This window comes from Oncorhynchus keta, chromosome 9 (genome assembly GCF_023373465.1).
Source record: "Oncorhynchus keta strain PuntledgeMale-10-30-2019 chromosome 9, Oket_V2, whole genome shotgun sequence".
NCBI lineage: Eukaryota > Metazoa > Chordata > Actinopteri > Salmoniformes > Salmonidae > Oncorhynchus > Oncorhynchus keta.
Window position 1 is genome coordinate 14354071 of NC_068429.1, and position 26978 is coordinate 14381048.

Here is a 26978-nt window from a genome sequence, read left to right on the forward strand (position 1 = left end):
GTTGGCGGATGCTTTAGTCCAGGTCTGGGAGGAGATCACTCAGGAGACCATCCGCCACCTCATCAGGAGCATGCCCAGGCGTTGTAGGGTCATACAGGCACGTGGAGGCCACACACACTACTGAGCCTAATTTATATATATATGCACACACATCAATATATATATATATATATATATGTATGTGTGTGTATATATAAAGATATACATATATACAGGGAAATACACGTGTGTGTGTGTGTATATATATATATGTATATATATATATATATATTACATTTCTACTTTAAAATGGAGCACAATCATATATTAAATCATATGACAAATGTTATTCAAATAACTTGACTCACCCTCAATTATACCTGGAGGCATATGTATCAGCTTTAAAAAAAGACCATGTTTTTCTTTGTTTGGGCTAATTGTCTTCTAACCTAGCACACGGCATTGGCAACTGGCTGCATTTCACAATTCCTGGTTATATGGCGATAATTAGCACAACACTCGATGCTCTGCTCCTCTTTCCATTTTGCCGATGCAGGCGTTGACTCCACAACCCTCTGCAAAGTACGTTTTTGGGGACAACACTTTTTTACCCACTTTGAATCCAGTGTGAACCAGCAGGAATTCTCCCATTGGTTGATGCAATGCATGCCTGCACATCAAGGTTGTACTTAGATGTTGCATGTATCAACCAATGGTTGCAGTCCACGTTATTGACTGTGCCCTCAGGCACCAGATTGCTATAATGCTGCGTTCAAAACAACTGGGAACTCTTGGGAATAAACTAGATCCGACTGGGAAAAATAGTTTTGAATGGTCATCCAACTCGGAAATGCAGGCATCTTTTCTCGTGCTCCGACTTTCCGACGTGAAAATCACTAACGTCATGATTTGACCTAGTTTTCCCCCCAGTCGTCTTCAACGCATAACATATGTGGTTAGCTGATACGTAAAATCCATGTCTTGGCATGTGTCAGCAACGTCTGAGCAGGGGAACACAACCCTAGACACACGGGAACTTGACACCTATGAAGTGGCGTGGTGCTGCCCATGGTTCTTATCTAAACGGTCAGCATAGCTCAGTAAAGAAGGTTGGGGGAACTCACTTTCTATTCAAACCAGCTTTCATACTACTTTTAAAATGTTATTATTTTGATATAAATGAGTCCAAAAAACTTGGAAGTCAATCAATCTGCCATCATTGACACAATGGAAAATCAAATAAGTTATTATTTAAATAGCATGGGCACCCATGCCATTTCAATATTTAAATAATATGATTTTCCATTGTGAGGAAAAACATGTGTGTACAATTTAAGGCCAAGTGGCAAACAATAATGCATACACTAGGGATGGGAGCCTGCAGGGACAGACGACGGAGTCATTGTTTTTCTGTCTGTTAAGTTGTTACTTGTATGTAATACGTTTGTTTTTGGAATTTCAAAAAATGTATATATAATTATTAAAAAATTAAAGAAAATTTGAGTGTACATATACCAGACTTGAAACTTGGATGATTTTTACAAACAATTGTTTAATGTTAATAACCAGCATTAAGTACATAACCAGTGCTATTTACAGCATTCAGAACCCAGACAGACACACAAGTACCTTCAAAATTCAAATGTCTGTATTTACCAGTGTTGGGGAGTAGTGAACTACACATAGTTCTAGTAATATAACTACATTTTACAGTATTCACATATACTTATTCACAAAGTAGTTTGGATGTAGTGAACTACTTTTTCAAAGTAACTATAGTTTTATTATGGGTAACTTTAGTGTAGCTTACCTTCTTCCAGTGTGAAGTAATTGGTAGCTTGGTAAACTATATTTGAGTAGCTTCACCAACACTGGTATTTACACAATTAGTGTAAAAAAATTAAAAGGAAATCCCATAAGGCAAGGCAGGTGCAAAGTTCCAGTATCCCACTCAAACACTTGCTCTTCCAAATAACATGCACTGTATTTACTACAATCTCAAACATACTTCTTAATTTAATTATACACAATTTAAACACAGCCATAATGATTCAATCTATTTTTAGTGATCCACTCCACTCCTCAAACTCTTTTGCTAACCTGTTTCCAGATCCGTTTGTGCCGTCTTGCCAGCACCTATGGTCTTGTGCAGAAATAATTCTGGGACCAGGCTATTGTTTTGCCACAGGCTCATCCACAATGATGATTGCAATACAAAGAATACGATTCGATCTGTACAAGTAAACCTGCATAATTTTTTTGATGAACAATGAATGTGAATTTAAGTCTTAATATTGCAGTCAATAAATCTTTCAATCTGTCATATAAAGAACACGCCATCAAACTGATGTTGTACACCAAACCGCAAATGTAATGATGGCAACCATGTACTAGCTAAAACACCTGAATCTGATCTGAAGCGGTATTAATCAATCTTGTATCAGTTTGTGGTGGCCTGGCCGGGCTCTGAACCAGGTCTGAGGCGAGCGGTCAATGGTGGCATAGGTCTTGGACCATCTGAAGCGGTCTTAAGCTGTCTTGTATCAGACAGTCTGTGGTGGCCTAAGTCTGGAGCAGTGTTCAGCCAAGCCTAGTCTGACCCTGAACTAGGTCTATCTTGGTTTGCCTCTCACAGCTTGGCCTTGGGGGTGCTCTCCAGCAACATCCTCATGTCCAGCAAGGCCTCCTCCAGCCTCTGGGCCATGTGGGTCGCATTGGTCTCATTGCAGCTGTTGAATGCCGACACAGCAAAGTTGATGTGTTCTGCCATGGGGTTGTAGCACACGCCATAGCCGTCGGGTGCCACGGGTCCGAAGCACATCACACAGTCAGTCTTGGCTGGTACCTTTGGGGGAGGAGAAAGAAGGGGGGAGCAGGCAAGCTTACTCCTTACGGTATGAGCATTAGCTAGTAGCCTCAGTAGCTAGACCCCCTAAGTAGCCTCAGTAGCTAGACCCCTAAGTAGCCTCAATAGCTAGACCCCCTAAGTAGCCTCAGTAGCTAGACTCCCTAAGTAGATTCAGTAGCTAGAACCCCTAAGTAGATTCAGTAGCTAGAACCCCTAAGTAGATTCAGTAGCTAGAACCCCTAAGAAGCTTCAGTAGCTAGATCTTTATGTAGCTAACTTCTAATGACTAAGCTTGCTAGTGTAGGTATAAAAATGAACTAACCAAGATGACACTTGGCTGACCCTAAGCTACTGACAACATTAGCTCAATAGCCAATTGTCAAGCTTGGCTCACCTGTCCCAATCGTGCAGGGCAGACAGACACGCAAGGAAAGAGTACTTCAGCACTACGGCACAGTGTTTTATCAACCAATTACGTCAGACTAGCAGTAATTCAACCAAAATGGTTTAATAAAACACTGTCACTGCATTGTCATATGGTTGTTCAGCCACCATATTGTGTTGCCAGATCGGAAAACAACAATGAGCGTCAATGAAACGTCCCATAAGATAGCTATTTACCTGGCTAGTGGAAAGATTGTAGTGGTTGGCCACAGCGTACGAGGTGTCCATGAAGATCTCAGGCATGGAGGTCAGGTCTTCGATGGCCTGCAGCTTCAGCCCCAGAAGGTGTCGGTCTATGGCCTGACCATGGATCGCCTGGACACAGCCAAACCATAGACATACATATTTATATCTAATATTCATGCATATTGATGATTTGTTTAGGCTATATCATTGATCCAAACACACTGGGCAAACACACTTGACTTGTGCACTTCAAACATTTCAATGTATTTTATTATAAAGGGACTGATAGTGCTCAGCGAATGGTGATTTTTGAGGTCGGCTTGGATCTTTAAAAAAAATCACTTTTTAAAATTTAGATTCGTAATATATATATATATATACAGTGGGGCAAAAAAGTATTTAGTCAACCACCAATTGTGCAAGTTCTCCCACTTAAAGATGAGAGAGGCCTATAATTTTCATCATAGGTACACTTTCAATATGACAGACAAAATGATAAAGAAAAATCCAGAAAATCACATTGTAGGATTTTTAATTAATTTATTTGCAAATTATGGTGGAAAATAAGTATTTGGTCAATAACAAAAGTTTATCTCAATACTTTGTTATATACCCTTTGTTGGCAATGACAGAGGCCAAATGTTTTCTGTAAGTCTTCACAAGGTTTTCACACACTGTTGCTGGTATTTTGGCCCATTCCTCCATGCAGATCTCCTCTAGAGCAGTGATGTTTTGAGGCTGTTGCTGGGCAACACGGACTTTCAACTCCCTCCAACGATTTTCTATGGGGTTGAGATCTGGAGACTGGCTAGGCCACTCCAGCACCTTGAAATGCTTCTTACGAAGCCCCTCCTTCGTTGCCCGGGCGGTGTGTTTGGGATCATTGTCATGCTGAAAGACCCAGCCACGTTTCATCTTCAATGCCCTTGCTGATGGAAGGAGGTTTTCACTCAAAATCTCACGATACATGGCCCCATTCATTCTTTCCTTTACACGGATCAGTCGTCCTGGTCCCTTTGCAGAAAAACAGCCCCAAAGCATGATGTTTCCACCCCCATGCTTCACAGTAGGTATGGTGTTCTTTGGATGCAACTCAGCATTCTTTGTCCTCCAAACACGACGAGTTGAGTTTTTACCAAAAAGTTATATTTTGGTTTCATCTGACCATATGACATTCTCCCAATCTTCTTCTGGATCATCCAAATGCTCTCTAGCAAACTTCAGACGGGCCTGGACATGTACTGGCTTAAGCAGGGGGACACGTCTGGCAATGCAGGATTTGAGTCCCTGGCGGCGTAGTGTGTTACTGATGGTAGGCTTTGTTACTTTGGTTACAGCTCTCTGCAGGTCATTCACTAGGTCCCCCCGTGTGGTTCTGGGATTTTTGCTTACCGTTCTTGTGATCATTTTGACCCCACGGGGTGAGATCTTGCGTGGAGCCCCAGATCAAGGGAGATTATCATTGGTCTTGTATGTCTTCCATTTCCTAATAATTGCTCCCACAGTTGATTTCTTCAAACCAAGCTGCTTACCTATTGCAGATTCAGTCTTCCCAGCCTGGTGCAAGTCTACAATTTTGTTTCTGGTGTCCTTTGACAGCTCTTTGGTCTTGGCCATAGTGGAGTTTGGAGTGTGACTATTTGAGGTTGTGGACAGGTGTCTTTTATACTGATAACAAGTTCAAACAGGTGCCATTAATACAGGTGGAGGACAGAGGAGCCTCTTAAAGAATAATTTACAGGTCTGTGAGAGCCAGAAATCTTGCTTGTTTGTAGGTGACCAAATACTTATTTTCCACCATATTTTGCAAATAAATTAATAAAAAATCCTACAATGTGATTTTCTGGATTTTTTTTCTCATTTTGTCTGTCATAGTTGAAGTGTACCTATGTTGAAAATTACAGGCCTCTCATCTTTTTAAGTGGGAGAACTTGCAATTGGTGGCTGACAAAATACTTTTTTGCCCCACTGTGTGTGTGTGTGTGTGTGTGTGTGTGTGTGTGTGTGTGTGTGTGTGTGTGTGTGTGTGTGTGTGTGTGTGTGTGTGTGTGTATATATATATATATTGAATGTACTATGCGGATTGAATGCTGGAACACAGAATAAAACAATTAATAACATGATGCTAGTGACTGTCCATTACTGCTAATCCCTTATTAACCATCATTTATTCACATTACTTTAATAGGATGTTTCAGTTGTGTATATTACATTGGTGTAATTGGATGACTATTATTTAATTCAGTCATCATTTCATCTCTACAGAGCTGTCTGACAACATCACTATTTTAGTAATTCTTCAAAGTAAATAAGGCATACTTTTATGACTTCTGAATACTAACTATCAATCACTTCGATCACGTATTTTCAGGAAGAGATACCTTGAAGTAGCTGCTTTCTATACCTCTCCATCACACATTCTCTGTGTCTGCTCCACACCACTGAGGTATAATAATCTCCACACAGACCGGACGAGTAGGCGGGCGCGCAATGGATTATGGTCATTGTAGTTAATTACCATGTTTTCTGTGCTAAACTATGTGGAATATTGGCCTCCCTACTACATTGCCCAGTTCAGGCTTGATCTTATTTATCTCTAGAGAAACTACAGCGCAATGTGCACAGTGAGCTCACAGAAAAATAAAAACTAAATTAAAATTATTGAACCAACGTTTGTCAATTAGATGGTTAATCGCTCAGCATTAGTGAGTGCAGTACTCTGTCACTGATGAAGGTTAAGTAAATAGGGTGCCATAGGGTTGGGGTCAATTCCATTACAATTCTCCTCAGTGCTTTTCAATTAGGAACATTTGGAATATGGTTTAATTTCTGAATTGACTTGTTGGATTCGAACTTCTAACTTAATATCTACTGAGTAGATGGAAATCTACTGAGTGAGAAAGTTTCCATTCTGTCAGAACATCTTATGGTTAAATCTCATGTATCCTATGGAGAGAAGGGCAACGGTCTGGTTTCAGTCAACAGATAAGGTAGGACAGCCGTGGATTAGGCAGGAGTGAGGAATGTGGGCCGAGGCAGGGCCATGACTACACAGAGGAGAGGCACCACTGAAGATCCTGCCTAGCAACAGTTTCAAGCAGACCACCATAGTCCCTATACCCAAGAACACTAAGGTAACCTACCTAAATGACTACCGACCCGTAGTACTCAGGTCCGTAGCCATGAGGTGCTTTGAAAGTCTGGTAATGGCTCACATCAACACCATTATCCCAGAAACCGTAGACCCACTCCAATTTGCATACCGCCCAAACAGATCCACAGATGATGCAATCTCTATTGCACTCCACACTGCTCTTTCCCACCTGGACAAAAGGAATACCTACGTGAGAATGCTATTCATTGAGTAAAGCTCAGCGTTCAACACTATAGTACCCTCAATGCTCATAACTAAGCTAAGGATCCTAGGACTGAACACCTCCCTCTGCAACTGGATCCGGGACTTCCTGACGTGCCGCCCCCAGGTGGTGAGGGTAGGTAGCAACACATCTGCCACGCTGATCCTCAACCCTGGAGCTCCACAGGGGTGTGTGCTCAGTCCCCTCCTGTACTCCCTATTCACCCACAACTGCATGACCCAAACACACCAAGACAGTCGAAGGAGGTGAAGAGACAGGGCTGTAGTGGAGCAGGTTGAGACAAAGCCTATTCCAAACACACCCCTCAGAAAACTAAAAAGGCTTGGCATGGGTCCTTAGATCCTCAAAAGGTTTTACAGCTGCAATATGGAGAGCATCCTGACGAGCATCTAGGACAAAAAGGCATCTCAACAGTTTTTACCCCCAAGCCATAAGACTCCTGAACAGGTAACCAAATGGTTACCTGGACTATTTGTATTGTGTGCCCCCCCCTAACCCCTCTTTTACGCTGCTGCTACTCTCTGTTTATCATATATGCATAGTCACTTTAACTATACATTCATGTAAATACTACCTCAATTGGTCTGACCAACCAGTGCACCCGCACATTGGCTAACCGGGCTATCTGCATTGTGTCCCGCCGCCCCCTCTTTTACACTACTGCTACTCTCTGTTTATCATATATGCAGTCACTTTAACCATATCTACATGTACATACTACCTCAATCAGCCCGACTAACCGGTGCCTGTATATCGCCTCGTTACTTGTTCACTGTTGATTAGAGCCTGTAAATAAGCATTTCACTGTAAGGTCTACACTGGTTGTATTCGGCGCACGTGACAAATAAACTTTGATTTGATAGATATGCAAGGAGTTGACTCCACCCAGTAGAGGTTCTACATATGTACTTGTGTAAACATGTCATTGTCTTATGCAGCTGTGTGACCCAGTGGGAGAATAAACTTGGTTTGAGCTTTATTAGTCGTCCGTGAGTTTCTTTGTTTGTCAGACCGGAATCTAAAGGGAATTGACCCCAAGCCTGTTGTGCGGGTATCTATCCTTTCTATTAGACAGCACTCACTCACCATGTCAGTGTATGCCCGGTGGGCTTTCACAGCCTTCTCCAGTAGGGTCACTTTTTCTATCTTCTGTTTGGCTGGGTCGTCCATGGCCTTGACGAAATTAGCAGAGTCGATGGAGCAGGAGCGGATGGTGTCGGTGCGACCTAGCTTGAACATACGCAGAGACGCGCTCTCATAGGTGGCACAGCACCGCTGATACATCCTGAGAGAGCGAGAGAGCGAGAGAGAGAGAGAGAGAGAGAGAGAGAGAGAGAGAGAGAGAGAGAGAGAGAGAGAGAGAGAGAGATCCCAGTTATATTGCATTGGTACAGTTTAAGGGTAGTAGGAGTTAGGTTAGGGAATATTTTGCTCTCTGGAGATCCTACTACTACAACAGGAAGCTTACTGGATATCCTATCTAAAAACATTGCCATCTAGTGGTCTGAATATTGACATTCTTATCAACAATTCTCTATTTTATGAACAAGTCTTACAAATTGATGTATTCTTTCTATGTTCCCCCTGTTGATGATGCTTATTATGCATTAAGGTTGAACCAAACAAATATATCACGTTACAAATATAAATGAAATAGGAAACAATTAAATATGTCAAATTTAATTAAACAATAATGTATGTTTTTTTGTTGTTGAATTTTACGCTAGGCCAATTGTGCGTCACCCCACGTACCTCCCGATCGCGGCCGGTTATGACAGAGCCTGGGCGCGAACACAGAGTCTCTGGTGGCACAGCTGGCGCTGCAGTGCAGTGCTCTAGACTACTGCGCCACCCGAGAGGCCAACAATAATTATGTTTGCATATAATAATAGGCTAATGTATTTAATATGCCATAAACTATTGTTTAACAGTTTCACTCAATTCATTCTAATTAACTTAATAATTATGACACACCCCTCACTATTGTCATTGGTTGCACTGTTTGTCATCATAAGCTGGTTCAAGTATTCATGACATTACCCTGAAGAAGGCACAGTGATGCCGAAACGTTTGTGATTTACCCAATAAATTGGGAGTTAATATAGAGTGTGTGACTCTCTTTCTATAGTTTATTCGCCATTAGTCAGCACCTCCACCCAAAATCATCTTTCTGGGTGTGTGCCAGGTCATGATTTTTATTAAACAATGCAGGAATGACATAGGTGTTTGCAGTGTATCCTTGTTGAAACCAGGATTCACTAAATGTGAAGCCTGGGGAAGTTCATGGTAGAAAGATAGTGAAATAGGGGTGGGAACCTGCTGTAAATCAAAGGTGCTTACTAGATTAGTGTCGTATGTGCAACAGTGTGTGACGATGGCCGGGAAATCACTGATTAAATCACAAAATATGTTGATCAATGTCGATTGTGTGTGGAACACTTTTTGCAAAACACAATTCAGCTTTTCCTACAGGGTTTCTTCCATCTGTGCACTGTTGTAAACTAGCTTACTGAACAACTCTGCAAAGTGTGTCCTACCCAGTCTAAAAACAGTGATGATAACATAACACGTAGCACCAGCAGTGAGCACCAATGGCATGTGGGAGAGGGTTCTTCAAATGTAACATCCAATAGAAAATCTTGCTGCTGAAAGCCAGCGTTCCATTCAAACCGTTTTGACTAAGACACAATTCTCTAAAAGTCAAAGGGAGGCGTGACAACAATGTGACTTTGGAGGTGTGGCTACACGAGACTATTTGCAGTGTAACTGAAATAAGAACGGAAACATAATTAGCATAGTGTGTATCCTCACCTGTAGTAGGCCAGCTGTAGTCCCATCTGGATGAAGGCATCGGGGCTCATCTTGTGGGTCTTGGGGACGTTCTTGCCAAAGTGGGAGAAAACAATGACTTTGACATCCAGGTCATGAACCATTCTGGGGGGTAGATGTCACAACGCAGAATATTACAGGGTACGCCTATACAAATATATGAATTCCTAATTGAATACATCTAAACTATGTTTCTGAAATATATCCATAGGCCTGTATAATATTTAACCAAGGTCTGGAAAATAAGACTGGTTGATTCAGGTGTGTTAGAGCTGGGCTGAAAAGAAAAGCCGGGGCCCCCTGTAGCCCTCCAGGACCAAGACATGTATGTAGCAGAGGAGGCTGGTGGGTGGAGCTATAAAAGGATGGGCTCCTTGTAATGACTAGAATGGTATTAATGGAACGGAGTCAAACGTGCGGTTTCCATATGTTTAATTACAGTGAGCCATTACAGTGAGCCCATCCTCCTATATCTCTCCCCCACCAGCCTCCTCTGCTATGTAGCTAGCTCTCACACATAGAACTAGAACACATCTTTCTATGTACTGTATATACAGTCGAAGTTGGAAGTTTACATACACAGAGGTTGGAGTCATGAAAACTCATTTTTCAACCAGTCCACAAATTTCTTGTTAACAAACTATAGTTTTGGCAAGTTGGTTAGGACATCTACTTTGTGCATGACAAGTCATTTTTCAAACAATTGTTTACAGACAGATTATTTCACTTATAATTCACTGCATCATAATTCCAGTGGGTCAGAAGTCAACATACACTAAGTTGACTGTTTCTTTAAACAGCTTGGAAAATTCCAGAACAATATGTACCTCTTTGATTGACATCAGGGAAAATCGAAAGAAATCAGCCAAGACCTCAGGAAATAAAATTGTAGACATCCACAAGTCTGGCTCATCCTTGGGAGCAATTTCCAAACACCTGAAGGTACCACGTTCAACTATACAAACAATAGTACGCAAGTATAAACAGCATGGGACCACGCAGCCATCATACCGCTCAGGGAAGAGACGAGTTCTGTCTCCTAGAGATTAACGTACTTCGGTGCAAAAAGTGCAAATCAATCCCAGAACAACAGCAAGGGACCTTGTGAAGATGCTGGAGGAAACAGGTAAAAAAGTATCTATATCCACAGTAAAACGAGTCCTATATCGACATAACCTGAAAGGCCGCTCAGCAAGAAAGAAGCCACTGCTCCAAAACCACCATAGAAAAGCCAGACTACGGTTTGCAACTGCACATGGGGACAAAGATCATACTTTTTGGAGAAATGTCCTCTGGTCTGATGAAACAAAAATAGAACTGTTTGGCCATAATGACCATCGTTATGTTTGGAGGAAAAAGGGGGAGTCTTGCAAGCCGAAGAACACCATCCAAACCGTGAAGCACAGGGGTGGCAGCATCATGTTGTGGGGGTGCATTGCTGCAGGAGGATCTGGTGCACTTCACAAAAAAGATGGCATCATGAGGTAGGACAATTATGTGGATATATTGAAGAAACATCTCAAGACATCAGTCAGGAAGTTAAAGTTTGGTCACAAATGGGTCTTCCAAATGGACAATGACCCCAAGCATACATCCTAAGTTGTGGCAAAATCACTTAAGGACAACAAAGTCAGGGTATTGGAGTGGCCATCACAAAGCCCTGACCTCAATCCCATAAAAAATGTGTGGTCAGAACTGAAAAAGCATGTGGGAGCAAGGAGGCCTACAAACCTGACTCAGTTACACCAGCTCTGTCAGGAGGAATGGGCCAAAATTCACCCAACTTATTGTGGGAAGCTTGTGGAAGGCTATCCAAAACATTTGACCCAAGTTAAACAATTTAAAGGCAATGCTACCAAATATTAATTGAGTTCTGACCCACTGGGATTGTGATGAAAGAAATAAACGCTGAAATAAATCACTCTCTCTACTATTATTCTGACATTTCACATTCTTAAAATAAAGTGGTGATCCTAACTGACCAGAGTTGAAATTTAAAACGGAGTTTAAATGTATTTGGCTAAGGTGTATGTAAACTTCCGACTTCAACTGTATCTATACTCTCACATGTTCATGTTCTGCTTGGCCTTCTCAATGTCCTTCTTGATCTCTGGTGTGATGTTAAAGCGTAGTTTCTGAGGCATCGGCAGGGGGACCATGGGGGTACGCACCATCTCAGACTTCTTCCTGGTAGATCACAAACATGACAGGAAACCCTCAGTTCATGGTACTTGTTAAGGGAATTAGACCTGCAGACACGATGGCGCAGATCAACATTTCCCACAAATCTTCCATTGATGTCAATAAATTATTTGACATGTCTGAAGTAGAGTTGGCCAAAGATTGACAGAAGCAGATCTCATGTGTTGCTGCTCTACACAAAGCCAGCACGACAGGGATGAGTGAGTGATTGAAGAGACTGTGTTTTGTAAATGAATGAGATGACCCAACAGTGGTGCACTTACGTGTACTCGACGACGTGGTCAATCAAGGACACGATAGGCGGGCCTTCAGCAGGGGCGTGCTCATACATCAGACCGCATGACCCATCCTCTCCAATGATAAACTGGAAACAAGGGACACGGGAAAGTGACGAACACTTGACAACACAGACTCAGGGATTTCAGTCGAATAAGTTCAGTGTTTAAAAAAGAAAATGCAGTACCAGTCAAAGGTTTGGACACACCTACTCATTCCAGGGTTTTTCTTTATTTGTACTATTTTCTACTTCAAGAAGGGGAAGATACATACAGTGTGTTTGTGTATGTGTGTGTGTATTCTGTGTGAGTGAGTGTACGTGTGTTGCTGCTGTTCCAGCGACTGCCCCCTCCGTAGAGCATCGGTGTGTGTAGCGTCACCTGCAAAGTCTTGTCGAACCAGCGGTTGCCACTGTTCCAGCGACTGCCCCCACCGTGGAGCATCTGGACAGCGGCTCGGCTGTGATACAGCTCGTCTGAGACGCAGGGCATGGGAGCATCCAGACACACTGTGAAGATGCTCTTCTGGATGGCCCGCACAGAGTCTTTGTTCGTCTTATCTAAGTGGAGAAAAGGACGAACACCAATCTATTTGTTATTCACACTTACCCAAACCCAGTTGTAAACACAGTTCTAATCTAATTTGACTCCAGTTCTAAACCACTGCTCACCTCTGGCCCAGTTCTTCCACATCAGCACAGTTGAAGTGAATAGATTCAAAGAGAGGAAACCACTATATTGAGACACAGCCCCTTTCTCTGTGATGGGTTCTGACTTCTAAACTTGAAAAAATTAAATATCCTTATTCATGTCACTGAGGGAGAGAGGGGAATGTAGAATGTTTACATTCTGTCAGAACATGTTCATGCTAGACATCAGATATCCTATGGAAAGGGGAAAGGGCCACAGTCTGGTACGAGTCAACAGGAAAGCCGTGAGTTGGGGAGGATTGAGGAATTTGGGCCGAGGTCAGGTAAGATGAAGTGAGGAAGAACAGATATCACTAAAGTCCTGTCTAGCAACAGAGGTGTATTGGCTGTCCAGATGTGTAAGGAGACTCAGCGTAGGAGGAAGGTTTAAATACCAGTGCTTGTGTAAATATGTCTTTGTCTGTTCAGCTGTCTGACCCATTGGGTGAATAAACTTGGTTTGAGCTTTCCTTAGTTGTCCATTAGTTTTTACTCACTTTGTCAGAACCTAACACCTGCCTTTGCACCACCTCATATACTTGTTTTCTCACCCTTGATGAGGTTGTTGTAGGCCTTGCCCCAGCTGTTGCGTTGGTTAGAGGTGAGGATGCCGATGGGCTCCTTGTTGGTCTGCAGGGACGAGCTCCAAACCTTCTCCAGTTGCATGTACAACTGGTCCACCGTCAGCGGGGTGCCATCACTGTTGTACACGTCCAGGACAAAGAACTGATGGAGGAGAGACAGGAGAGAGAGAGAGAGACAAAGTATGTTTTCACAATCAACTTGTAGACAGAAGAAAATGCTCAACCTGGGTCATGAGCCAAACGGTCTGAAACAGGGTGTGACTACTTGGCCTTGTGCAATAAAAAAAAGCTCAGTTTTCAGATGCATGTTTCCTGTAGCGTACAATAACGACCACCACCCTGATTTGGCAAGGTGTACAGTAGCTGTGATGTCTAAACAATCAACTGCATCGGAGTTAAGAGTGTGCAGATGAATTATTTTCTTTGTAATTACACATTGACAAAGCGTGAAATAAACACCTTTGGACTACACTAAGTTCCATAGGTCTTTCTTGGTTTACCTGGAAGTTGTGCACCACAGTGATGTGAGTGGGAGGCCTGGAGCGATGGGCATGGTTGACCACCGAGTCCCTCTTCAGGCCGGGGACGCGACATGAGGACAGGACCTGATAATACTGGTTCATACACAACTGCTTCCCACCCAGGTACTCCACTGGTAACGTCTCACTGTGGACCGAGCAATGAGAGGTGGATGGTCAAACATACATTTACGGACTCATTGAAGTTCTTCAACTATTAAGAGAGACATTTTCTTGAACATTCAGTCATAAGGCTTACATGATGATCCCATAATTATGACAACAGTAACGACAACTGATGTCAACTTGTGGAAATAAACTTAAGATGAACTATGCAGGAATCGCTCCGCCATTTCCCGGTTGCTAAAATTTGAATAGTTCACATAATTTCAGTTTATGTGACAAAACAAGCAAGTATGGTATAGAGAGTCATTGTACCATCTAAACTGCTGTGAAATATATTTTTGTTATTGTATTTTCAGCTGGTGTACAAAACCCAAAGTAAAAGATTTAAAAAAGGAAGCATAGAAATATTCGTTGAGTCATGGACTCTACAAGGGGTCAAAAGCGTTCCACGGGAATGCAGGCCCATGTTGACTCCAATGCTTCCCACAGTTGTGTCAAGTTGGCTGGATGTCCTTTGGGTGGTGGACCAGAATTTATACACACAGGAAACTGTGTGAAAAACCCAGAAGCATTGCAACTCGACACTAACTGGTGAGCCTGGCATCTACTACCATACCCCGTTCAGAAGCAGTTAAATCTTTTGTCTTGCTCATTCACCCTCTGAATGGCACGCATACACAATCCATGTCTCCATTGTCTCAAGGCTTTAAAAAAAATCATCTTTAACTTGTCTCCTCCCCTTCATCTACACTGATTGAAGTGGATTTTACAAGTGACATCAATAAGGGATCATAGCTTTCACCTGGGCAGTGTATGTCATGGAAAGAGCAGGTGTTCATAATTTTTTGCATTGTCAGCGTATAGGCACTATCAACTTTCAAACACTAACTTCTTAGCATTTGTGGCAGAACTTCAATGCAAGTTAAAGGTATATATTTTTTTAATACCATTTTTGTAATCCATGTCCAAATCATGTACAAGTAACTTAATTGAGCCACAAATGTTAAGTAAGCGTTTGAAACAGTGACCAGCTAAATAAAACCAAAGCTTAGATTGCTGTCATACCTTATGTACCGTACCTTCGGAAAGTATTCAAACCCCTTTACTTTTTCAAAATGTTACAGGCTTATTCTAAAATAGATTTTAAAAAAAAGAAAATCCTCAGCAATTTACACACAATACTCCATAATGACAAAGCGAAAAAAGCTTTTTTGAAATTTTACCAAATGTATTATAATAGAAAACAGAAATACCTTATTTACATAAGTATTCAGAACCTTTGCTATGAGACTCGAATTTGAGCTCAGGTGCATCCTGGTTCCATTGATCATCCTTGAGATGTTTCTACATCTTGACTGGAGTCCACCTGTGGTAAATTCAATTGATTGGACATTATTTGGAAGGGCACACACAACTGTCTAGAAAAAGTCCCACAGGTGACAGTGCATGTCACAACAAAAACCAAGCCATGAGGTCTAAAGAATTGTCCGTAGAGTTCAATGACAGGATTGTGTCGAGGCACACATCTGGGAAAGGGTACCAAAACATTTCTGCAGCATTGAAGGTCCCCAAAAACACAATGCCCTCCATCATTCTTAAAATGGAAGAAGTTTGGAACCACCAAGACTCTTCCTAGAGCTGGCTGCCCAGCCAAACTGAGCAATCAGGGGAGAAGGGCCTTGGTCAGGGAGGGGACCAAGAACCCGATGGCCACTCTGACAGAGCTCTAGAGTTCTTCTGTGGAGATGGGAGATGGTACAACCATCTCTGTACCACTCCACCAATCAGGCCTTTATGCTTGAGTGGCCAGACAGAAGCCACTCCCGCATGGAGTTTGCCAAAATGCACAAAAGACTCTCAGGCCATGAGAAACAAGATTCTCTGGTCTGATGAAATCAAGATGTAACTTTTTGGCATGAATGTCAAGCGTCACATCTAGAGGAAACCTGGCACCATCCCTACGGTGAAGCATGGTGGTGACAGCATCATGCTGTGGAGATGTTTTTCAGCGGCAGGGACTGGGAGACTAGTCAGGATCAAGGGAAAGATGAATGGAGCAAAGTACAGAGAGAACCTTGATTAAAACCTGCTCCAGAGTGCTCAGGACCTCAGATTGGGGCAAAGGTTCACCTTCCAACAGGACCACGACCCTAAGCATACAGCCAAGACAATGCAGGAGTGGCTTCAGGACAAGTTTCTGAATGTGCTTGAGAGGCCCAGCCAGAGCCCGGACTTAAACCCGATCAAACATCTCTGGAGATCTGAAAACAGCCGTGCAGCGACACTCCTCATCCAACCTGACAGAGCTTGAGAGGATCTGGAGAGAAGAATGTGAGAAAGTCCCCAAATACAGGTGTGCCAAGCTTGTAGTCTCATACCCAAGATGACACGATGCTGGAGTTGCTGACAAAAGGTGCTTTAAGGGCCTGAATACCTATGTAAATGTTATACTTATGTAAACATTTAAATACATTTTAGAATAAGGCTGTTACGTAACAAAATGCGGAAAATTCAAAGGTTCTGAATACTTTCCGAAGGCACTGTATATACAGTACCAGTCAAACGTTTGGACACACCTACACATTCCAGGGATTTTTTTTATTTTTTTTTTACATTGTAGAATAACAGTGTGGACATCAAAACTATGAAATAACATATGGAATCATGTAGTAACCAAAAAAAGTGTTAAATCAAAATATATTTTATATTTGAGAGATTCTTCAAAGTAGCCACCCTTTGCCTTGATGACAGCTTTGCACTCTTGCACATTCTCTCACCCAGCTTCATGAGGTAGTCACCTGGAATACACTTCAATTAACAGGTGTGTCTTGTTAAAAAGTACATTTATGTAATTTCTTTCCTTCTTAATGCGTTCGAGCCAATCACTTGTGTTGTGACAAGGTAGGGGTGGTATACAGAAGATAGCCCTATTTGGTAAAAGACCAAGTCCATATTAGAACAGCTCAATTAAGCAAAGAGAAATGACAGTCCATCATTACTTTAAGACATGAAGGTCAGTCAATCTGGAAAATGTCAAGAACTTAGAAAATTCCTTCAAGTGCTGTCGCAGAAACCATCAAGCGCTATGATGAAACTAGCTCTCATGTACATTAGACCAGTGGAAATCTGTATTTTGATATGGTGAGTCAGAATTTTTATTTTTGGTTCCAACGCAGTGTCTTTGTGAGACGCAGAGTAGGTGAATGGATGATCTCCGCATGTGTGGTTCCCACCGTGAAGCATGGTTTGTGCTCAGTGGGACTATCACTTGTTTTTCAACAGGACAATGGCCCAACACACCTCCAGATTGTGTAAGGATTATTTGACAAAGAAGAAGAGTGATTGAGTGTTGGCCTCCACAATCAACCGACCTCAACCCAATTGAGATGGTTTGGGATGAGTTGGACCACAGAGTGAAGGAAAAGCAGCCAATAAGTGCACAGTATATGTTAGAACTCCTTCAAGATGGTTGGAAAAGCATTCCAGGTGAAGCTGGTTGAGAGAATGCCAAGAGTGTGCAAAGCTGTCATCAAGGCAAAGGGTCGCTACTTTGAAGAATCTCAAATAAAATATATTTTGATTTGTTTAACACTTTTTTTGGTTACTACATGATTCCATATGTTATTTCATAGTTTAATGTCTTCACTATTATTCTACAATGTAGAAAATAGTAAAAATAAAGTTTTCCAAACTTTTGACTGGTACTGTATGTATGTATAAATAAAATCGTTCCTGGTTAGCCACTTTGGCTAAATATAATCAGTTTTAGCAGGATTAGGGGCAGGAAATCAGATCCTGGTACAATCTGAGTCAATTTAACATGGCCCTTGTATTGGATTTTGCCCTCTGATTAAATTGTGTCGTTAAGACAAGGAGCACTGGCACTCACTTGTCAATCATTGTCTTGAAGTCCAAAACGCCAGCGATCAGCTTGGCAGCAAACCTGGGTGGAGAGATTTGAGCAGGATGATGTTATTAACAACTTCAAATCAAACTTTATTTGTCATATGCTCCGAATATAACATGTGTAGACTTTACCGTGAAATACTTACTTACAAGCCCTTAACCAACAGTGCAGTTCAAAAAGAAAGTATTTACCAAGTAGGCTAAAATAAAAAGTAATAATAAAAAGTAACACAATAAGAATAACGAGGCTATATACAGGGGGCACCGGTACCGAGTTAGTGTGCAGGGGTACAGGCTAGTTGAGGTAATCTGTAAATGTAGGTGGTCCTTCTGTAGCTCAGTTGGTAGAGCATGGCGCTTGTAACGCCAGGGTAGTGGGTTCAATTCCCGGGACCACCCATGCGTAGAATGTATGCACACATGACTGTAAGTCGCTTTGGATAAAAGCGTCCGCTAAATGGCATATATTATATTATATTATATTATTATATTATTATATTATTATATTATTATTATATATAGGTGGGGGCGAAGTGACTATGCATAGGTAACAAATAAACATTGAGTAGCAGCAGTGTAGGGGGGGCAATGTAAATTGTCCAGTGGCGATTTTTATGAATTGTTCAGCAGTCTAATGGCTTGGGGTAGAAGCTGTTGAAGAGCCTTTTGGTCCTAAACTTGGCGCTCTGGTACCGCTTGCCATGTGGTAGCAGAGAAAATAGTCTATAATTTGGGTGACTGGAGTCTCTGACAATTTTATGGGCTTTCCTCTGACACCACCTATAATATAGGTCCTGGATGGTAGGAAGCTTGGCACCAGTGATGTACTGGGCCGTTGGCACTACCCTCTGTAGCGCCTTACTACAGTCAGATGCGGTGCAGTTGATGCTTGGTCAATGCATTTGAGTGAATGGGTACAAAATATGCTTCTAAAAATGTTATGGATACTTAATTGCTTGTTATTTTAATTCTCAAACACTATTCTAGGACACTTGGGGCATAAGAAACAAAAATGCGCAAAAATAGTTTGATGGATCTTTCGAATCGGACCTTATTGCTTTTATCCTAATAAAATAAGATAAAAGCTGAAGTAAGAAAGGTATAGAAAAATTCAGGAAAACATCAGGGATGATCATCAAACAATCTTTGTGAATGATCGTTTGTGGAGAATCAATTCATCTCCCTCAGTTATTCTATGCAGATTCATCACTCACAGCTTTCATCATATGAACAACACAGAAGACGCGTACGTGTTCCTGAGAATCCTGCCTTTCAGGAAAGGTATTCGGTCCAACCATTGTAAATCTAGAGCCGAATTCGTAGTTTAAATTATTTAAAGATGCGCCAGAAAATACTTGTACTGCTCCGTTAGTCCCAGCCACAGATATCGAAGGTTACTCAGGTAACCACGGTTCTATGAACTGAGTGGCAAATCCAGATGAGTAAAACAAGGCATTCATTGGGGTTATTGCTGGGAGCCAACAATTAAATTGGTGAGAGATGCCTGGACTAAATCATAAAAAAATATTGCAAGTGTGATATTCTGAACAGTTCACAACATAATTGCAGTGAGATATTAAATATATAATATAATATATATAATAATATATATAAATATATATGCCAAATATAATATATATATAATATTTATAATAACAGAAAAAACGTATAAACTAGTAGAAATGACCTAAGAGTTAGGCTCGACAAAATAGATTCACTGTTTAACGGATTTTCCCACCAGAGAAGTGAGGCGAGCGAAAAAAAATATACATGAAGTGAATAAGGAAAAATAGTACGTTACCACATTGTCCTAGGCTCTTGTGCAGAGGCTCTAGGACTAATGTGAGCTTCAAGAGTTATATTATTCCATGTGAAAACTTACACAATTTGTCTTTAAAAAAATGCAGATGTTACAATGTTGTTATAACCATGAAAAATTAAACACAATGGGAAGTATAACTTGTGACAGTTTCTTTATTCCTGAGAGAAAACAAAGTGCAATCCAATTTCATAATTTAATGTGATGTCTAGAGTAAGAGAAGATCATTTAACATTTTTTTCTAATTCAAGAGTAAATGACAAATAATAGTAATCAAATTAAGAAATGTATAATAATGAGATATTATGTCCTGATCTATGGTTAAATTCAAATCAAATCAAATTTTATTTGTCACATACACATAGTTAGCAGATGTTAGTGCGAGTGTAGCGAAATGCTTGTGCTTCTAGTTCCGACAATGCAGTAATAACCAACAAGTAATCTTGCTAACAATTCCAAAACTACTACCTTATAGACACAAGTGTAAGGGGATAAAGAATATGTACATAAACATATATGAATGAGTGATGGTACAGAGTGGCATAGGCAAGATACAGTAGATGGTATTGAGTGCAGTATATACATATGAGATGAGTATGTAAACAAAGTGGCATAGTTAAAGTGGCTAGTGATACATGTATTACATAAGGATGCAGTAGATGATATAGAGTACAGTATATACGTATACATATGAGATGAATAATGTAGGGAACATTATATTAGGTAGCATTGTTTAAAGTGGCTAGTGATATATTTTACATCATTTCCCATCAATTCCCATTATTAAAGTGGCTGGAGTTGAGTCAGTGTGTTGGCAGCAGCCACTCAATGTTAGTGGTGGCTGTTTAACAGTCTGATGGCCTTGAGATAGAAGCTGTTTTTCAGTCTCTCGGTCCCAGCTTTGATGCACCTGTACTGACCTCGCCTTCTGGATGATAGCGGGGTGAACAGGCAGTGGCTCGGGTGGTTGCTGTCCTTGATGATCTTTATGGCCTTCCTGTGACATCGGGTGGTGTAGGTGTCCTGGAGGGCAGGTAGTTTGCCCCCGGTGATGTGTTGTGCAGACCTCACTACCCTCTGGAGAGCCTTACGGTTGTGGGCGGAGCAGTTGCCGTACCAGGCGGTGATACAGCCCGACAGGATGCTCTCGATTGTGCATCTGTAGAAGTTTGTGAGTGCTTTTGGTGATATGCCGAATTTCTTCAGCCTCCTGAGGTTGAAGAGGCGCTGCTGCGCCTTCTTCACGATGCTGTCTGTGTGGGTGGACCAATTCAGTTTGTCTGTGATGTGTACGCCGAGGAACTTAAAACTTACTACCCTCTCCACTACTGTTCCATCGATGTGGATAGGGGGGTGTTCCCTCTGCTGTTTGGTTAAATTACATTGTTGTTTCGTCTGTTAATCGTTTCTAATAGATCTGAAAATGATGCAATAACCATGAATTTAACCCACTGTTTGTTTATACTGAGGGACGTCCCACATTTAACCTGGACACATAAATAGTAGGAATTTGCACTGGCTTCAGTCATTACGGTGTGAGCGTTTCACTGTCCAATCCAAGGCTTGAACATCTGAGGCTGTTTGGTCTCTTGTGCATCAACTTGGGAAAGCCTCAAGGGAGAGCGGACAGTGCATTATAAGCAAAGCCCTGCATATATTGCCCAAAAATAACAGGGGTGTGGAGAAAAGGCAGGGCATCCGTTAAACAGTGATTCAACTTTGTCCGGCCTAATACATTTGATAAAACCCCCAGGGGATTATTTGCATGATCAATGAGGTGAAAACAACATGGTCTTAGCTCAGACAACAAGCCATTTCTCTGCCATGTCAATAGGCCATCTAAATAATGTATAGATGTAACCTATGTCAACAGGGACCCATGTGCTGCAGTGCTTACTTCAGTGATCTGCTACTGCGCTTTTAGTTATATATATTTTCAGAGAGAGAGCGGGAGGGGGGGGGGTGGGGTGCAGTCTGAAGGGTAGTGTGTACAAAGGTCTTGTGAATCTCAACTGACCCCATAGTGAAATGTCACCCAATTGGCAATATTGTACTGGAAAGGTGAATGGTAGCTTGAGTTCACATTAGCAGGTGAATGACACAGGGCCCCGGTTTTGTGTCATGGTGACATACATGTCTGTTACATGAAAATACACACTGAGTAATATAATAATAATATAATAATATATGCCATTTAGCAGACGCTTTTATCCAAAGCGACTTACAGTCATGTGTGCATACATTCTACGTATGGGTGGTCCCGGGAATCGAACCCACTACCCTGGCGTTACAAGCGCCATGCTCTACCAACTGAGCTACAGAAGGAGTGATACAGTGCCTTGCGAAAGTATTCGGCCCCCTTGAACTTTGCGACCTTTTGCCACATTTCAGGCTTCAAACATAAAGATATAAAACTGTATTTTTTTGTGAAGAATCAACAACAAGTGGGACACAATCATGAAGTGGAACGACATTGGATATTATTGGATATTTCAAACTTTTTTAACAAATCAAAAACTGAAGAATTGGGCGTGCAAAATTATTCAGCCCCCTTAAGTTAATACTTTGTAGCGCCACCTTTTGCTGCGATTACAGCTGTATGTCGCTTGGGGTATGTCTATCAGTTTTGCACATCGAGAGACTAAAATTTTTCCCATTCCTCCTTGCAAAACAGCTCGAGCTCAGTGAGGTTGGATGGAGAGCATTTGTGAACAGCAGTTTTCAGTTCTTTCCACAGATTCTCGATTGGATTGAGGTCTGGACTTTGACTTGGCCATTCTAACACCTGGATATGTTTATTTTTGAACCATTCCATTCTAGATTTTGCTTTATGTTTTGGATCATTGTCTTGTTGGAAGACAAATCTCCATCCCAGTCTCAGGTCTTTTGCAGACTCCATCAGGTTTTCTTCCAGAATGGTCCTGTATTTGGCTCCATCCATCTTCCCATCAATTTTAACCATCTTCCCTGTCCCTGCTGAAGAAAAGCAGGCCCAAACCATGATGCTGCCACCACCATGTTTGACGGTGGGGATGGTGTGTTCAGGGTGATGAGCTGTGTTGCTGTTACGCCAAACATAACGTTTTGCATTGTTGCCAAAAAGTTCAATTTTGGTTTCATCTGACCAGAGCACCTTCTTCCACATGTTTGGTGTGTCTCCCAGGTGGCTTGTGGCAAACTTTAAACTACACTTTTTATGGATATTTTTAAGAAATGGCTTTCTTCTTGCCACTCTTCCATAAAGGCCAGATTTGTGCAATATACGACTGATTGTTGTCCTATGGACAGAGTCTCCCACCTCAGCTGTAAATCTCTGCAGTTCATCCAGAGTGATCATGGGCCTCTTGGCTGCATCTCTGATCAGTCTTCTCCTTGTATGAGCTGAAAGTTTAGAGGGACGGCCAGGTCTTGGTAGATTTGCAGTGGTCTGATACTCCTTCCATTTCAATATTATTGCTTGCACAGTGCTCCTTGGGATGTTTAAAGCTTGGGAAATCTTTTTGTATCCAAATCCGGCTTTAAACTTCTTCACAACAGTATCTCGGACCTGGCTGGTGTGTTCCATGTTCTTCATGATGCTCTCTGCGCTTTTAACGGACCTCTGAGACTATCACAGTGCAGGTGCATTTATATGGAGACTTGATTACACACAGGTGGATTGTATTTATCATCATTAGTCATTTAGGTCAACATTGGATCATTCAGAGATCCTCACTGAACTTCTGGAGAGAGTTTGCTGCACTGAAAGTAAAGGGGCTGAATAATTTTGCACGCCCAATTTTTCAGTTTTTGATTTGTTAAAAAAAAGTTTGAAATATCCAATAAATGTTGTTCCACTTCATGATTGTGTCCCACTTGTTGCTGATTCTTCACAAAAAAATACAGTTTTATATCTTTATGTTTGAAGTCTGAAATGTGGCAAAAGGTCGCAAAGTTCAAGGGGGCCGAATACTTTCGCAAGGCACTGTATGTGAGTAGAAATGGTGTTGGAGAAAGTGTGGATGTTGTAACACAGGAGTAATGACTAGCTATGACTGCTAACACTAATACACGACAGGAGTGCAAGAGAGGACGGTATTTACATGACAGTATGGATGCGTTCATTAATTCACTCTGGCTACCTACTCCGATTTCAGAGCACTCTCGTCTGAGTGTGCCAGAGCGCAGAATAACGGATGAATTTACGGAAGCTCAACACCAGTTGAATATGCCCGGTGTCATTAAACGTTGGCAAAAAAAAGCGTAATTAAATTGTTGCCAGCAGCACAGATAATCACCAACGCTCTAGATAACCAGCTCTCTCATTTGTGTCTGGCAGTAGCTTGCAAGCCTGCCAACATTAGCCAGTTAGCTTGGGTGCTTGACTGCCGTTGTGAGGCCAGAACGCTCGGATCAACCCTACTCCTCAACCAGAGCATCCAGTGTGCGCTCTGAATGCTCTGAGAGCAAAACGCTCTGAATTTACGAACGGACAATCTGACAACACTCTGAATTTACGAATACCCAGAGGGCACTCTGACACTCCAGAGTGAATTTACAAACGCACCCTAAGTTACCTAAAGTATAGCTGCAGGTGTAGACCTTACAGTGAAATGTTTACTTACGAGCCCCTAACCGACAGTGCAGTTAAAAAAAATATGGATAATAATAAGAGATAAAAGTAACAAGTAATTAAAGAGGAGCAGTAAAAAAACAACAATACATACGGGGGGCGGTGCAGAGTCAATGTGAGAGGGGCACCGGTTAGTTGAGATAGTATGTACATGTAGGTAGAGTTAATTAAAGTGACTATGCATAGATGACAACAGAGGGTAGCAGTGGTGTGGAGAGGGTGGGGCAATGTGAATAGTCTGAGTAGCCATTTGACTAGATACAGTACATACAAGGATTTTGTAACAAAGGTGTTTCTAATGGTAAAGATGGTAGCGATGTAGCGGTAGTGATGAGGAATTTGTACAAAGCTGAGTGTTATGTTTGTTCCTACTGGCGTCTATGTGGGGAGGACTTGGTTCATCTCACCTCATCTGTCCCTGGCGGTCGCTGAACTCCAGGCGGGGTAAGACCACCCCGGGACTAGAGTGGACTACTACGGGCATCCGGTAGTCCAGATAGGCTGTAGTCAGCCACCAGTCTGACAGCTGGAGAGAGACAGAGAGAGAGAGAAGAAGAATGGCCAAATGAAGAGATGCATTACAAAAAAATACAAAATAAGAGTGAACCATTCTCAACTTTGCCCTTGACACGTTATTGTAATCTGGTCTTGTCTAAAGAATGTTCTTGTTTAATAACAATGTATCTCTGTTCTGTTTTGTGGAATTAATCCATGGTACAGGTTTCTAAATCATAGATAAAAGTGGCATTCGATTTTATTTTAACAATAGCAGGTGGCTATAACCATAGGCCACTTGTACAACAACACCAAATTGCTAGCCTTGCCTTCGAGTAGGGCTGGGCGATATGGCCAAACTATCATATCACTGTATTTTAATACAGGGTTAGGGTTTGATTTCAGCCAACTCACCCAGTTCTCAGTCTTGCGGGCCCTTCTCTCCAGGCCCTTCTGCAGCCTCTCCCCAACCCCCCCAGCCTTCTGGAACTCTGCCAACAGCTCCTTGGTGTGGCTCAACTCCTCCTCATCCACGATGGGCTCCAGGGTGGCCAGGTAGCGCTCGCACGTCTGCTGGAGGGAGGGCACTGGGAGCTTGGGGAGGCCCTCCTGGTGGCTCAGGTAGCGCCCGGGGATGCGCGTGGGCGCCACAGGCCTAACCAGGCGGCCACAAGGTTTCACCTTGTACCATAGGTCCTTAGCCTGGGAAATAGAGAGTAAGGTAGGGGAAATACTGGTCAGAGCCTGAGGATCAATTACTGTAATGGAGTTAGTTATATTGTATTCTGTAGCCATGCAGACATGAAAATTATCTTTAGCCTGTACTACTGTATGACTAGTAGCTAGGTATTCTGCAGTAATTACATGTTGACTACCAAAGTTGGTATCGAAGAATTTGGCTCTGCGAAGACGATATGACTACCTACTAGTTGTCATAGGCAATAGCCATTGGCTAATACACTTCCCAACAAACCAATGAAGGAAAGAATGGGGAAAGGTGAAGAGAAAGTGATAAAAAAAAAAATTGTGACACGGTCACACGACATGTCAGAGCTGTCAGAGACATTCAACATATAAAAACAGCAAATTGCAAAAGGCTAGCTATAGCCAAGAATTAGGTAAACAAATGAATTAGCCAATTGAATTAGCCAAATAAAATTGTTGCTGTGCTGTCAGATAGGGGTTGAAGCTATTTTTGCATGAATCCAACCAACTGTTATTGGTTCATGGATCTTGTCTGTTTAATCTATGGTCATTACATTTGTATATATATATATATATATATATATATATATATATATTTTAAACTTTCGCTATTTTAAATTAAATGTCATATGTGACCTGTTACAGAAAGATGGGATTATGACTGGGGTTGCAAAGGGTCGGAAACTTTCCATGGGAAATTAAGCCTGGGAATATTGGGAATTTTTCATCAAAAATGTTAGCTTATAACAGTGAACCTTTTTTGTGGGATACACATAAGGCAAGTCTAGGTCTTGTGTCATATTTTGGTAAACTATCCCCAATTCAATGGAATTGCAGCCCTCTGCATGCACAGTGCGTTCTTCTATCACATGTACAGCTGATTCTCTAGATCTTGCACACTAATGAGATGCTATTGAGCTCACACTACTACTCTGTCTGTGCCAGGGACTACATGCTTTCTGGTAAATTGATTACAATACTGGGTGGGGTGAACATTCTTCATATGACATACAGTTGAAGTCGGAAGTTTACATACACTTTAGGTTGGAGTCATTAAAACTCGTTTTTCAACCACTCCACAAATGTCTTGTTAACGAACTATAGTTTTGGCAAGTCGGTTAGGACATCGACTTTGTGCATGACAAGTCATTTTCCCCAACATTTTGTACAGACTGTATCACAAATCCAGTGGTTCAGAGGTTTACACAGTGTCTCCTGACCCCTCCTGTCTCAGCCTCCAGTATTTATGCTGCAGTAGTTTGTGTCGGGGGGCTAGGGTCAGTTTGTTATATCTGGAGTACTTCTCCTGTCCTATTCGGTGTCCTGTGTGAATCTAAGTGTGCGTTCTCTAATTATCTCCTTCTTTCTTTCTCTCTCTCGGAGG

General features: G+C 41.8%; 1 protein-coding gene across 1 annotated transcript in view; it reads right to left on the bottom strand.

Moving 5' to 3' along the window:
• Positions 1-1511: 1511 nt before the first annotated feature.
• crata (carnitine O-acetyltransferase a) overlaps positions 1512-26978 on the bottom strand; it is a 32027-nt gene continuing 6560 nt past the window's right edge. The window contains exons 2-13 of the mRNA XM_035775505.2: positions 25304-25591; positions 24802-24920; positions 17947-18000; positions 13914-14079; positions 13381-13555; positions 12522-12700; positions 12129-12229; positions 11731-11850; positions 9646-9768; positions 7921-8119; positions 3449-3586; positions 1512-2824 (exon numbers count right to left, since the gene is read on the bottom strand). Coding sequence (XP_035631398.1) covers positions 2609-2824; positions 3449-3586; positions 7921-8119; positions 9646-9768; positions 11731-11850; positions 12129-12229; positions 12522-12700; positions 13381-13555; positions 13914-14079; positions 17947-18000; positions 24802-24920; positions 25304-25591 — 1878 coding nt within the window. The 3' untranslated portion in view covers positions 1512-2608. The remainder of the gene's footprint in view (positions 2825-3448; positions 3587-7920; positions 8120-9645; positions 9769-11730; positions 11851-12128; positions 12230-12521; positions 12701-13380; positions 13556-13913; positions 14080-17946; positions 18001-24801; positions 24921-25303; positions 25592-26978) is intronic.